The 14,917-nt window shown below is 48.6% G+C and overlaps 1 protein-coding gene across 1 annotated transcript in view; it reads left to right on the forward strand.

Moving 5' to 3' along the window:
* Positions 1-2,831: 2,831 nt before the first annotated feature.
* CNNM1 (cyclin and CBS domain divalent metal cation transport mediator 1) overlaps positions 2,832-14,917 on the forward strand; it is a 35,155-nt gene continuing 23,069 nt past the window's right edge. Inside the window, exons 1-3 of the mRNA XM_038743354.1 lie at positions 2,832-3,138; positions 3,826-3,838; positions 9,124-9,267. Coding sequence (XP_038599282.1) covers positions 2,941-3,138; positions 3,826-3,838; positions 9,124-9,267 — 355 coding nt within the window. The 5' untranslated portion in view covers positions 2,832-2,940. The remainder of the gene's footprint in view (positions 3,139-3,825; positions 3,839-9,123; positions 9,268-14,917) is intronic.

Consider the following 14,917-nt stretch of genomic DNA (forward strand, 5'->3'; position numbering starts at 1 on the left):
CTTCGGGTGCAACGAGACCCCAACAACCAAGGCCTAACGCTGGGCCTGCCCCGTTAAGATAACCACCCCCGCCAGACGGTAAGCTCGTCGAGGACCGGTCTATCTACTCAACTATATCATAATAATAGTAATAATAATAATAATAATGATGACATTTATTAAGCACCTACTATGTGCAAAGCACTGTTCTAATAATAATAATAATAATAATGGTATTTGTTAAGTGCTTACTATGTGCCAAGTGCTGTTCTAAGCACCGGGGAAGAAACAAGGTAATCAGGTTGTCCCACATGGGGCCTCCAGTCCTAGTCCCCATTTTACAGATAAGGTAATTGAGGCCCAGAGAAGTGAAGTGGCTGACCCAACGTCACACAGCAGACCAGTGGCGGAGTCGGGATTAGAACCCAAGTCCTCTGACTCCCCAGCCCGGGCTCTTTCCGCTAAGCCACGCTGCTTCTCTCTCCTAAGCGATTAGTACAGTGGTCTGCACAAGGTAAAACGTCCAATAAGTCCGACTGATTGCCTTTCCCGGGGCGGGTTCCGAAGGGGCGGTTTGGGGGAGGCGGAGAAGCCCCCCCGGTTTCCCCCGTCCACTCGGTCCGGAGCGCCCACCCGGCCGGGGAGGGCTAGGGCTCCAACCCCCCGCCCCACCTCTCCCCGCCCCCATTCATTCGGATTTACTGAGCGCTTACTGTGTGCAGAGCACGGGACTAAGCGTTTGGGAAGTATAAGTCGGCAACATATAGAGATGGTCCCTACCCAACAAGGCATTCAACCCCCTCCTCCCCTTCTCGTCACCTCCTTCCCCTCTCCTCCCCTTCCTCCTCCTCACCTCCTTCCCCCTCCACCTCCTCCCGCTCCCTCCCTTCTCCTTCTCCCCTCCCTACCTTCTCCTCCCCCTCCCTACCTTCTCCTCTCTCCCTCCTCCCCTCCTCCTCCTCTCTCCCCTTCTCCTCTCCTCCTCCTCTCTCCCCTTCTCCTCCTCCTCTCTCCCCTTCTCCTCCTCCTCTCCCTCCTCCTCTTCCTCTCTCCCTCCTCCCTCCCCCTCCTCTTCTCCTCCTCCCTCCTCTCTCCCTCCCCTCCTCCTCTCTCCCCTTCTCCTCCTCCCTCCCTCCCCCTCTTCCCCTTCTCCCTCCTCTCTCCCTCCCCTCCTCCTCTCCTCCTCTCTCCCCTTCTCCTCCTCCTTCCCTCCCTCCCCCCTCCTCCTTCCTTCCCTCCCCCTCCCCCTCGTCCTCTTCCCCTTCTCCTCCCTCCCCCCTCCTCCTCTTCTTCTCCTCCTCCCTGCTCTCTCCCTCCCCTCCTCCTCTCTCCTTCTCCTCCTCCTCTCCCTCCTCCTCTCTCCCCTTCTCCTCCTCCCTCCCTCCCCTCCCCCTCCCCTTCTCCTCCTCCCTCCCTCCCCTCTCCCTCTTCTCCTCCTCCCTCCCTCCCCTCTCCCCCTTCTCCTCCTCCTCTCTCCCTCCTCCCCGTCCTCTCTCCCTCCTCCTTCTCTCCCCTTCCTCCCTTCTCCTCCCTCCTCCTCTCTCCCTCCTCCCCCTCCTCTCTCCCCCTTCCCCTCTCTCCCCCTTGCTCCCCCTCCCCTCTCCTCCTCTTCCCCCCCCTCCTCTCCTCCCCCCGCCGGTCCGGGCCCCGCGGGCCCGGGGGCGGTGCCCTCCCTCCGGGGGCAGCCTCCTCCTCGTCCCCGCCCTCGTCCGCCTGCCTCCCCCTTCTAGACTGTGAGCCCGCTGTTGGGTAGGGACCGTCTCTAGATGTTGCCAACTTGGACTTCCCAAGCGCTTAGTAGAGTGCTCTGCACACAGTAAGAGCTCAATAAATACGATTGAATGAATGAATGAATGAATACCTCAGGCCTGGAATGCCCTCCCTCCGCACATCCGCCAAGCTAGCTCTCTTCCTCCCTTCAAAGCCCTACCGAGAGCTCCCCTCCTCCAGGAGGCCTTCCCACACTGAGCCCCCTCCTTCCTCTCCCCCTCCTTCCCCTCTCCATCCCCCCCGCCTTACCTCCTTCCCCTCCCCACAGCACCTGTAGAGATGTATATATGTTTGTACGGATTTATTACTCTATTTTATTTGTACATATTTATTCTATTCATTTTATTTTGTTAATATGTTCTGTCTTGTTGTCTGCCTCCCCCTTCTAGACTGCGAGCCCACTGTTGGGTAGGGACCGTCTCTAGATGTTGCCAACTTGGACTTCCCAAGCGCTTAGTACAGTGCTCTGCACACAGTAAGCACTCATTAAATACGATTGAATGAATAAATGAATGAACGATTGAATGAATGAATGAATGAATCTCCCCACCTTACCTCCTTCCCCTCCCCACAGCACCTCTCTCTTTCTATATATGTATATATGTTTGTACGTATTTATTACTCTATTTATTTTACTTGTATATATTTATTTTATTTTAATATGTTCTGTCTTGTTGTCTGCCTCCCCCTTCTAGACTGTGAGCCCACTGTTGGGTAGGGACCGTCTCTAGATGTTGCCAACATGGACTTCCCAAGCACTTAGTACAAGTGCTCTGCACACACTAAGTGCTCAATAAATACGATTGAATGAATGAATATGTTTGTACATATTTATTACTCTATTTAGTTTATTTGTATATATTTATTCTATTTATTTTATTTTGTTAATATGTTCTGTCTTGTTGTCTGCCTCCCCCCTTCTAGACTGTGAGCCCGCTGTTGGGTAGGGACCGTCTCTAAATGTTGCCAACTTGGACTTCCCAAGCACGTAGTACAGTGCTCTGCACACAGTAAGCGCTCAATAAATACGATTGAATGAATGAGCCAATGCCACCCCGGCCCCCTCCAGAGGGCCCTTCCCCTGGCTGCCGGCGCTGCTGGGTGCTGGGGTCGTGTTCCTGGGCACCGAGCTCAGGCCCTACTCGCTCTGCTCCCATTGCCACTCGCAGCGTCGGCCTTGCCCGCCTGCTCATGGCCCTGGCCTTCCCGCTCTGCTATCCGCTCAGCCGCCTGCTCGACTGGGCCCTGCGCCCAGACATCGGCACCTTCTACACCCGGGAGAAGCTGCTGGAGACCCTCAGGGCCACCCACCCCTACCGCGACCTGCTCAAGGAGGATCTCAACATCATCCAGGGTGCCCTGGAGCTGCGCACCAAGGCGGTGGAGGAGGTGAGCGCAATCATCATTCATCATTATGGTATTTGCTAAGCGCTTACTATGGGCAAAGTGCTGTTTTCAGTGCTGGGGGGATACAAGGAGGAGCTCAACATCATCCAGGGCACCCTGGAGCTGCGCACCAAGGCGGTGGAGGAGGTGAACACAATTATAATTCTTCATCATCATCATGGTGGTATTTGCTAAGCGCTTACTATGTGCAAAGCACTGTTTTCAGTGCTGGGGGGATACAAGGAGGAGCTCAACATCATCCAGGGTGATGTTGCACCAAGGCAGTGGAGGAGGTGAGCACAATTATAATTCTTCATCATCGTCATGGTGGTATTTACTAAGTGCTTACTATGTGCAAAGCATTGTTTTCACTACTGGGGGGTGAAATTTTGAAGAGGCAGGGTGTCCTGTGGGCCTGGAGGTCCACAATAGAAGAAATGCCCTTTGCTCAGCTCAGCGGGTCGGGGAGTGACCGAGGGAGGGGAGAGAGGGGAGAGAGGGGCGAGGGGTTTCGTTAATGCCGCCCGTTTGCTTGTTGAGCAAGATCTGGTTGCATTCGTTGACTGGCTGCTACATTTCAGAGTACTCATCACCTTTGAACCATACAGAAGGGAGCAGTTAAATGTGACAAAAGTAATGCTCTCTGAGGTATTGTTTTAATTTTTCACCTGCACTTTGCCTCTGTCCTAGTGGGTGACCCTGGGCAAAGCCCCACCTATGGCAGAAAGGGTGTTTAAACAAACTGAGGGGGACCTCCGTGTTTGAACTTGAATAGCTTTCTTGTCCCCCTGCAAATGAACAGAACCAAAGTCCGGTTTCGTGGGTTGTCCCTGGTTCATTCATTCAATCATATTTATTGAGCGCTTACTTTGTGCAGAGGATCCATGGTAGTTCAAAGTTGGGAAAAGAAGGCGGTGGTGGGCCTGCCGCGTGGGCCCTCACTTGCGAACACACTCTTCATTTCGTGGTTGGGTATCATTTCTCTCTTGTCCTAGGTGATGGTCGGCAGTCTTAGTTCCCTTCCATGTTCTGACATTTAGTGTGGATGCGGCAGTTCCACAGTGGCTCTTCTCATTTGACACATTGAAGGGGAAGACAACCATTGTAAGAACTGAAGACAAAAGCTGACTGTGGTGTTATCACCTGTATTTCTCAAAAGGCTTTTGGATGCTGCTTTAATACTCTTGTTTATTATGGTAAATATCTGCCTTCAGAATAGAAGAATGAAAAAATACATTGCTGCAGATTTGCAGTGAAGGAATATTTATTGTTAATGGTGTCTTTTCCTCCTTGGGGTAGTTCCGTGTTGAGTCCTTTCCTTAAAGGACTTGTCCCAGAATATCATTTCATCACTTCCCTGCTGGCTCTCATGGACCTTGTTATGTGGTAAAATTATTTCTTCACCAAAAAATCCGGTGAGAACTTTGATTTGACATATTCTCTGGAGGTCCAGCAGCATTTCAGGTCAAACAAAAGAAATGTCAAATGATCACAGAATGGAAACTTGAATGGTCCTCTAGTCTGCCTTCCTGTTTTATGCAGGGAGACTCCTTTGCTCCCCAACAATCAATCAATCAAACTTCCATCTTCAACCACTCACTCTCCACTAGTTCCTTCCCCTCTGCCTTCAAACATGCCCATGTCTCTCCTATCCTAAAAAAACCCTCTCTTGACCCCACCTCACCTTCTAGTTATCGCCCCATATGCCTCCTACCATTCCTTTCCAAACTCCTTGAACGAGTTGTCTACACGCGCTGCCTCGAATTCCTCAACACCAACTCTCTCCTCGACCCCCTCCAGTCTGGCTTCCATCCCCTACTTCCATGGAAACTGCCCTCTCAAAGGTCACCAATGACCTCCTGCTTGCCAAATCCAACGGCTCCTACTCTATCCTAATCCTCCTCGACCTCTCAGCTGCCTTCGACACTGTGGACCACCCCCTTCTCCTCAACATGCTATCCAACCTTGGCTTCACAGACTCCATCCTCTCCTGGTTCTCCTCATCTCTCCGGTCATTCATTCTCAGTCTCTTTTGCAGGCTCCTCCTCCCCCTTCCATCCCCTTACTGTGGGGGTTCCCCGAGGTTCAGTTCTTGGTCCCCTTCAGTTCTCGATATACACTCACTCCCTTGGTGACCTCATTCACTCCCATGGCTTCAACTATCATCTCTAAGCTGATGACACCCAAATCTACATCTCTGCCCCTGTTCTCTCCCCCTCCCTCCAGGCTCGCATCTCCTCCTGCCTTCAGGACATCTCCATCTGGATGTCTGCCCGCCACCTAAAACTCAACATGTCCAAGACTGAACTCCTTGTCTTCCCTCCCGAACCCTGCCCTCTCCCTGACTTTCCCATCTCTGTTGACGGCACTACCACCCTTCCCGTCTCACAAGCCCGCAACCTTGGTGTCATCCTCGACTCCGCTCTCTCATTCACCCCTCACATCCAAGCCGTCACCAAAACCTGCCGGTCTCAGCTCCGCAACATTGCCAAGATCTGCCCTTTCCTCTCCATCCAAACCACTACCCTGCTTGTTCAAGCTCTCATTCTATCCCATCTGGACTACTGCATCAGCCTTCTCTCTGATCTCCCATCCTCGTGTCTCTCCCCACTTCAATCCATACTTCATGCTGCTGCCAGGATTGTCTTTGTCCTGAAACGCTCTGGGCATGTTACTCCCCTCCTCAAAAATCTCCAGTGGCTACCAATCAATCTGCACATCAGGCAGAAACTCCTCACCCTGGGCTTCAAGGCTGTCCATCACCTCGCCCCCTCCTACCTCACCTTCCTTCTCCAGCCCAGCCCGCACCCTCTGCTCCTCTGCCGCTAATCTCCTCACTGTGCCTCGTTCCCGCCTGTCCCACCGTCGATCCCCGGCCCACGTCATCCCCCGGGCCTGGAATGCCCTCCCTCCGCCCATCCGCCAAGCTAGCTCTCTTCCTCCCTTCAAGGCCCTACTGAAAGCTCACCTCCTCCAGGAGGCCTTCCCAGACTGAGCCCCCTCCTTCCTCTCCCCCTCGCCCCCCCTCCATCCCTCCGTCTTACCTCCTTCCCTTCCCCACAGCACCTGTATATATGTGTGTATGTTTGTACATATTTATTACTCTTTTTATTTATTTATTTATTTATTTATTTTACTTGTACATATCTATTCTATTTATTTTATTTTGTTAATATGTTTGGTTTTGTACTTTGTCTCCCCCTTCTAGACTCTGAGCCCACTGTTGGGTAGGGACCATCTCTATATGTTGCCAACTTGTACTTCCCAAGCGCTTAGTACAGTGCTCTGCACACAGTAAGCGCTCAATAAATATGATTGATTGATTGATTGATTGATTTCTTGTCTCAGACCAGCAGGAAGTGGCAGGGTTTGCGTAGGATGCACTGCCACATGTACTAGCTTCCTCAGAAAAGAGAAGCAGCATGGCCTAGTGAATTGTGTACAGTCCTGAAAGTCAGAAGTACCTGGGTTCTAATCCCTACTCCGCCACTTGTCTGCTGTGGGGCCTTAGGGAAGTCATTTCTCTGTGCCTCAGTTACCTCATCTGTAAAATGGGGATTAAAACTGTGAGCCCCATGTGAGACATGGACTGTGTCCAATCTGATTAGCTTGTACCTACCCCAGCACTTTATGTAGTGCCTGGCAAGCGTTTACCAAATACCATTTAAAGAAATGTTTCCTGCCTGCAACGAGCTTACATTCTAGAGGGGATCAAGGAGAAGGGAGTTCTTTCAATTATCAGGACCATTAAGGGCTTCCACTAAAAAAAAAGCAAAAATTGAAAATGCAGTCTTATGAATCCAAAACAGCTGATGCACAGCTCTAGTGGCTGCCTATCAACCTCCGTATCAAGCAAAAACTCCTCACCACTGGCTTCAAAGCTCTCCATCATCTTGCCCCCTCCTACCTCACCTCCTTTCTCTCCTTCTACATCCCAGCCTACACACTCGCTCCTCTGGTGTTAACCTTTTCACTTGGCCTCGTTCTCACCTGTCCCTCCGTCGACCTCTGGCCCACATCCTACCTCTGACCTGGAATGCCCTCCCTCCTCAAATCTGCCAAACAATCACACTTCCCCCCACTTCAAAGCCCTTCTGAAGGCTCACCTCCTCCAAGAGGCCTTCCTAGACTAAACTCCTCTTTTCCTCAGCTCCCCCTCCCCATCACTGTGACTGGGTCCCTTTGCTCTTCCCCACACCCCTCAGCACTTGTGTATATATGTACATATCTATAATTCTGTTTATATTAATGCCTGCTTACTTGTTTTGATGTGCATATGTCTATAATTCTATTTATTTATATTGGTGCTATTGATGCCTGTTTACTTGTTTTGGTATCTGTTTCCCCCCTTCTAGACTATGAGCCGGTGGTGGGCAGGGATTGTCTCTCCTTATTGCTGAATTCTACTTTCTAAGCGCTTAGTACAGTGTTCTGCACATAGTAAGTGCTCAATAAATGTGATTGAATGAATGAATGAATGAACCATATATGTTGTAGATGCCACCATGGGTCAAGCGAACCGTGATGGCACAAAAAAATCCATCAAGTAGCCATTAGATAAAGCAGCTCTTCTGCAGAACTCCTGATTGTTCCCTGGACTCCAGTGATGCTGAGATCAGTCTCATAGTTAAAAAGATGGGGGTGAAGCAGGCTAAGGAAAGGAAAAAAGCAAATAGCACAAGGAAATGGATTTCTCAAGAGAGAGCTTCAGCCAACCCAAGGACCACCAGGCAATCTTCAACGGAGCAACAATATTATCATCCGGGTCCTCTGCTGTGTCCTACAGGCAGTGTCAGTCCATCATATATATTGAGCACTGACTGTGTGCAGAGCACTGTACTAAGTGCTTGGTAGAGTACAATATAATAATATAACAGGCACATCCCCTACCCTCAACAAGCTTACAGTCTAGAGGCAAAGTCAAGGTGATTCAGGCTGGACAGACAAGCCAGCCTCGATAGATGGTTAATTAGGTTAGTTCATTACCAGGACAATCTCTCCAGGAGAGATCTGGGTGCCCAAGACAGGGTGTTAGGTCAGCCAGTCAATCATATTTATTGAGTGTTTACTGTGTGCAGAGCACTGTACTAAGCACTTGGGAAGGAACTTTCTAACATTCATTCATTCAATCATATTTATTGAGCACTTACTGTGTGCAGAGCACTCTACTAAGCTCTTGGGAAGTACAAGTTGGCAACATATAGAGACAATCCCTACCCAACAATGGGCTCACAGTCTAGAAGGGACTGAACAGACACAGTCCCTGCCCACAGCGAGCTTACAGTCTAGAGGGGGAGACAGACATTAATATATAAATTACAGATATGTACACGTGTTGTAGGGCTGGGAAGGGGTATGAATTAGGGAGGAAGTCAGGGCAACACAAAAGGGAGTGGAAGAATAGGGAAAGGGGGCATAGTCAGGGCTTAGGCAGAACTAGGCTATGCCAGACTAGATTGCTAAAGCTGTGGGACTTATGCCACTGAGGCTTGAGGTGCTGTAGCCATCCCTGAAGGGAGAAGGGAGCCCAGGGGCTGTAGGAAGGTAGTGAAATGCCTCAGGCCTGTAAGGTTCTGATTCTGGGTTCAGGTTGAGAATTATCCTATGTTGAAGGGCTTTGGGATGAATGGGCTGGTTCTTAGGATCCCCCTGAGGTTTGGGTCCGTATTTGGCTCATGGAAAAACTAGCTAATTCACCTAGACAACTGAATGCTTGGGGCTCGCCCAGGTCCCATTAAGGCCCCTGCCTAGTTCCCGGTTTACCCTCACCCAGCTGCCACTCTTCTTGAGGTTAGTGACGAGGTGTGTTCCGCATAATGCTCTGTTCTTTCGCTTTTATTTCTGATACACATCTGCACCTCTTCAAAATGGAGCTCATCCTGACTCTCTTCATCCCTGCCATGTCTTGGTCCTTAGCTGTCTGTCCCAGGTGTACTGGTTTCCAAAATGGAGGTGATTCTATTTTTCCTTTTGTTCTTGACTCAGTAGGGAAATATCACCTGGCCATTGTCCAGCGGGTAAATAACGACGGAGAAGGGGATCCATTCTATGAGGTGATGGGCATCGTCACCCTGGAAGACATCATAGAGGAGATCATCAAATCAGAGATCCTGGATGAAACTGGCCTTTACAGTAAGTACCTGACCTCTGCTCTCATCAAGCCGGGATCCCAAGGTTCTACTACATTTGTTAAGTGCTTATTAGGGAGCAGCATGGCGTAATGGATACGCGTAAGGACCTGGGTTCTACTACCAGCTCCGCCACTTGTCTGCTGTGTGACCTTGGGCAAGTCACTTCATTTCTCTGTGCCTCAGTTCCCTCAGCTGTAAAATGGGGATTGAGACTGTGAGCTGTTTCTGGAACAGGGACTGTGTCCAACTCAATTTGCTTGTATCCACCCCAGTGCTTAATACAGTGCCTTGCACATAGTAAGTGCTTAACAAATACTATCATTATTATTACGTATCAATCACCGTTTTAAGCTAATTAGGCTGGATACAGTACCAATCTAAGTGGGAGAGGGAACAGGTATTGAATCCCCATTTTGCAGTTGAGGAAACTGAGGCACAGAGAAGCTAAGTGACTTGCCCAAGGTCACACAGCAGACAAGTGGCAGTGCTGGGATTAGAACCCAGGTCCTCTGGCTCCCAAGCCCGTGCTTTATACGTTAGGCCACACTGCTTCTGTCTGTTACCAAAAGAATAGAGAGAGGCAGTAGAGCATTCTTGGTATTTCCTGAGTCCTGTTTCTGTGAGATGCCCCTGGGCTCTAGAATGAGTGGAAAGGAGAAAGAAGCAGTCATAAACTGAGGAACCTTTGAATGCTGTGATGAGAAGGCACTCTTGGAAGAGATCTCCTCCTTCACTGGAAATGCTGCCCGTTTCAGGCAAACTGCAGACAGCAGAGATTAAGGGGTAAACAATCTCAATCTCAACTATCTCAATCTGAAGCAGCGTGGCTCAGTGGAAAGAGCACGGGCTTTGGAGTCAGAAGTCGTGGGTTCAAATCCCGGCTCTGCCAATTGTCAGCTGTGTGACTTTGGGCAAGTCACTTAACTTCTCTGGGCCTCAGTTACTTCATCTGTAAAATGGGGATTAAGACTGTGAGCCCCCCGTGGGACAACCTGATCACTTTGTAAACTCCCCAGCGCTTAGAACAGTGCTTTGCACATAGTAAGCACTTAATAAATGCCATTATTTCCCCCTCCTCCCCCTCCCCATCCCCCCGCCTTACCTACTTCCCCTCCACACAGTGCCTGTATATATGTATATATGTTTGTACATATTTATTACTCTATTTATTTATTTTATTTGTACATGTTTATTCTATTTATTTTATTTCGTTAATATGTTTTGTTTTGTTCTCTGTCTCCCCCTTCTAGACTGTGAGCCCACTGTTGGGTAGGGACCGTCTCTATACGTTGCCAACTTGTACTTCCCAAGCGCTTAGTAGAGTGCTCTGCACACAGTAAGCGCTCAATAAATATGATTGAATGAATGAATGAATGAATGAAACACAGCCCGAGGCCAGAGGGCCAGAGGGAGCAGATCGCCTGATCCCACAACTTAGAGGGGGAACCTAGGCCCAGCTGTACCCTGAACCCCAGAGAAGCAGTGTTGCCTAGTGGTTAGAGCACGGGCCTGGGTGTCAGAGCACCTGGGTCCTATTCCCAGCTCTGCCACTTGTCTGCTATGTGTCCTAGGGCAAATCACTTCACTTCTCTGGGCTTCAGTTACCTGATCTTTAAAATGGGGATTAAGATTGCAAGCCCCACAAGGGACATGGACTGTGTCCAACCTGATTATCTTCTATCTACCCCAGTGCTTAATACGGTATCTGGCACATGGCAATCACTTAGCAAATGCTATTTTTAGAAAAGCAGAAACCCCGCTAGGACACTGGACAGGCAGTATTTCACCTTCCTGGTCTCCCTGGATCTGGGGCCTTTCCTTTTAAAACACTCCCCACGGATTGTTATTTGCTTTCACTGCTTCAGAGGTGACTCAGGCTGTTGGCAATCTGCCTGCCTGCTCCCATCAGAGGCAGCAATGGCATGGCATGGCACATCCCTGCTGGAGAAAAGCCAGCTAAAGGTGCCAAAATTGGGCCTTCTTTGGGGAATGGAAGGGAGATAAGGACGAGGGAGGCTCAGTGTAGCTGGCCCAGAACCAAGACCCAACAGTTTATGCCAGCCTTGCCACTGAACTGCTGTGCGACTTCTGTTTCTTGTTTCTCCATCCGCAAAGGGGAGGGCTTAGCTTCCTTTTCATCTGGATGGTGATTTAGCCCTCAAATAGCAACTGGAGAGTCCTGCTGATCAGCTAGGGCAAAAGTTAGTTTCCACTCTGAGTTCTTACCAGCCAGAATTGCTGTCCTAATTTCTCTAGACTGTGAGCTCCTTGTATACAGGGAACTCGTCTACCGACTCTGTTGTATTACACTCTCCCAAGTGCTTAGTACAGTGCTTTGTATGCTCTGCCCTGCAGTAAGCACTCAAAAATATCACTGATTGATTGGAGACAAAAGTAAACGTCTGCTCAGAGTTTTTATCAGCCAGAACGGCTTCCCTAATTCATCTAGACTTTAAGCTCCTTGTGTGCAAGGAACATGTTTACCAACTCTGTTGTACTGTACTCTCCCAAGTGCTTAGTACACTGCTCTGCACACAGTAAGTACTCAAAAGATGCCTTTGATGATGATGATCTCAGGCAGTAACCTACCACCTGTCAGGAAGTGGAGATCTGGCCAGAGACCTGCAAGGGCTTAATAGTAGTAGTAGTAATAATTATCATTATTATTATGGTATTTGTTAAGTGCTTACTATGTGCCAGACGCTGTACTAAGCAGTGGGTTAATAAACAGCCACTTGTCCCAAGTGGGGCTCACAATATCAATCCCCATTTTACAAATGAGGTCACTGAGGCCCAGAAAAGTGAAATGACTTGCCCAGAGTCACTCAGCAGACAAGTGGCAGAGTCGGGATTAGAACCCATCTAAGACATGCTGCTTCTCATTACTAGTAGTAGTAATAATAATGATAATAATAATAGTTTGGTGTTAAGCACTTATGATGAGTCAAGCACTGCTGCTGCTAGTGCCATTTCTGTCCTAACTGAACCAGAGAGGCTCCCTGGCCGCCCCCACTGAGGCAACCGCTGCTCAGAACTAGTCAAGTCCACACAGGGGGGTCTTAGGGTTAATTCAGGGGCAGATTGGGAAGCAGCATGGCTCAGTTGAAGGAACACGTGCTTGGGAGTCAAAGGTCAAGGATTTGACCTGCCGCCTGTCTGCTGTGTGACCTTGGGCAAGCCACTTAACTTCTCTGTGCCTGTTACCTCATCTGTAAAATGGAGATGAAGACTGTGAGCCCCACATGGGACAACCTGATCACCTTTTATCCCCCCAGCGCTTAGAACAGTGCTTTGCGCATAGTAAGCGCTTAACAAATGCCATCATTATTATTGGGTCCTTCAAACTCCGCAGGGAGGAAAGTCTTCTCAACATGCACCACTCCTCTCCCAACCACTAAAGCCCATATGGGAAGCAGCATAGCGTAATGAAAAGAGTCCAAACTTGGCAGACAGGAGACCTGCGTTTCTCATCCCAGCTCCACAACTTTCCTGTGGTGTGACCTTGGGCAAATCACTTCACTTTTCTGAATCTCAGGTCCCTGTATATGTAAAATCAATCAGTGACATTTTCAAGCACTTACTATCTGCAGAGCACTGTACTAATCACTTGAGAGAGTACAACAGAATTGGCAGGCATGCACGCTGTCCATAATGAGTTTAAAGTCTAGAGGGGGAGATAACTACTGTAGCAATTGCTGGAATTCAGCTTGCCAGATCTACCCAGAAGTAGAATGACTGTTTAGAAGTGCTGGGCTTCCCACTGAAACAACAAACCTGCCCACACATGCCCTCCTCTGATGCTCCACATAATAATAATAATAATGGCATTTGTTAAGCGCTCACTATGTGCAAAGCACTGTTCTAAGAGCTGTGGGGATTCAAGGTGATCAGGTTGTCCCATGTGGGGCTCACAATCTTAATCCCCATTTTACAGATGAGGTAACTGAGGCTCAGAGAAGTTAAGTGATTTGCCCAAGGTCACACAGCAGATGTGTGGCAGAGTTGGGATTCGAACCCATGACCTCTGACTCCAAAGCCCGTGCTCTTACCACTGAGCCACGCTGCTTCTCTACTTTTATGTTCCTCATTCTTTCTGACTGGAGGCCATCAAACTGTGAGGAGGACAACTGTGCATTTTTTTTGTTATTGTTCTTTGTTTTATTTTTTCTTTTCCCCAGGTATTCAGAGAAAATCCAAAAGACTCCCCTGTCCTTTTTTTAAAATAGTATTTTAAGTGTTTACGTATTTGCCAGGTGCTGAACTAAATGCTGGGGTAGTGACAAGATAATCAGCTTAGACACTGCCCCTGTCCCACATGGGGCTCAGTCTTAATCCCCATTTTTATAAATATTTGTTCTCCCTCCCACTTAGACTGAGAGCCCCACGTGGGACAGGGACTGTATCCAACCTGTATCTATCCCAGCACTTAATACAGTTTTTTGGTTTTTGTTTTTGTTTTTTAATGATACTTTTCAAGTGCTTACTGTGTGCCAGGGACTGTATTAAGCACTGGGGCAGACACAAGACAATCAGGTTGGACACAGTCCATATCTTACACGGGACTCACAGTCTTAATCCCCATTTTACAGATGAGGTAACTGAGGCATAGAAAAGTGAAGTGACTTGCCCAAGGTCATCGAACAGACAAGTGGCAGAGTCTGGATTAGAACCCAGGTCCTCTGACTTCCAGGCCCATGCTGTTTCCACTGGTACATAGTAAGAGCTTAACAAATATTATTATTATTTTACTAATAACTAGAGAATCAATCAATCATATTTATTGAGTGCTTACTGTGTGCAGAGCACTGTACTAAGCGCTTGGGAAGTACAAGTTGACAACATATAGAGAGAGAATATATAGAGAATATATTCTCTATATAGAGAGAATATATTGCTTCTCAATATATAGAGAAGCAGCGTGGCTCAGTGGAAAGAGCACAGGCTTTGGAGTCAGAGGTCATGGGTTCGAATCCCTACTCCACCACATGTCTGCTGTGTGACCTTGGGCAAGTCACTTCACTTCTCTGAGCCTCCGTTACCTCATCTGTAGAATGGGGATTAAGACTGTGAGCCACACATGGGACAACCTGATCACCTTGTATCCCCCCCAGTGCTTAGAAGAGTGCTCTGCACATAGTAAGTGCTTAACAAATGCCATTATTATTATTATTATTATTATTATTATTATTATTATTATTGCTAGCAGGTGTCACTCCTTATTTCACTTTCTTCCCTCTCCTCCTCCTCTCTCCCAACAGTGGATCCTCCCCGTTCTGACCCCAGCCCTCCCCTGGAACCAGGCAAAGCTCTAAGCTTCATAGATAGAGTCTCTCCAGCAGCCCTTCTCTAGTGCAGGGCCAGGGAAAGGAGTCTAATTTGAGAGGAGGGTCGTGAGGTTGGTCCTATTTTCCGTTTTGCAGGTGGGTAACTGTGGCAAGAGCAGGCACAACAATAAGTATATTAATAATAACTGTGGTATCTTTTAAGTGCTTAGTATAGAACAAGTACTGTATTAAGTGCTGGGATAGATATGATACAATCAGATTGGACAGAGTCCCTGTCCCACATGGGGTTTCTAAGAGGGAGGAAGGGACCACAGTACTTAATTTTACAAATGAGGAAATTTGAGGCACAGAGAAGTAAAGATCTCA

This window comes from Tachyglossus aculeatus, chromosome 3 (genome assembly GCF_015852505.1).
Source record: "Tachyglossus aculeatus isolate mTacAcu1 chromosome 3, mTacAcu1.pri, whole genome shotgun sequence".
NCBI lineage: Eukaryota > Metazoa > Chordata > Mammalia > Monotremata > Tachyglossidae > Tachyglossus > Tachyglossus aculeatus.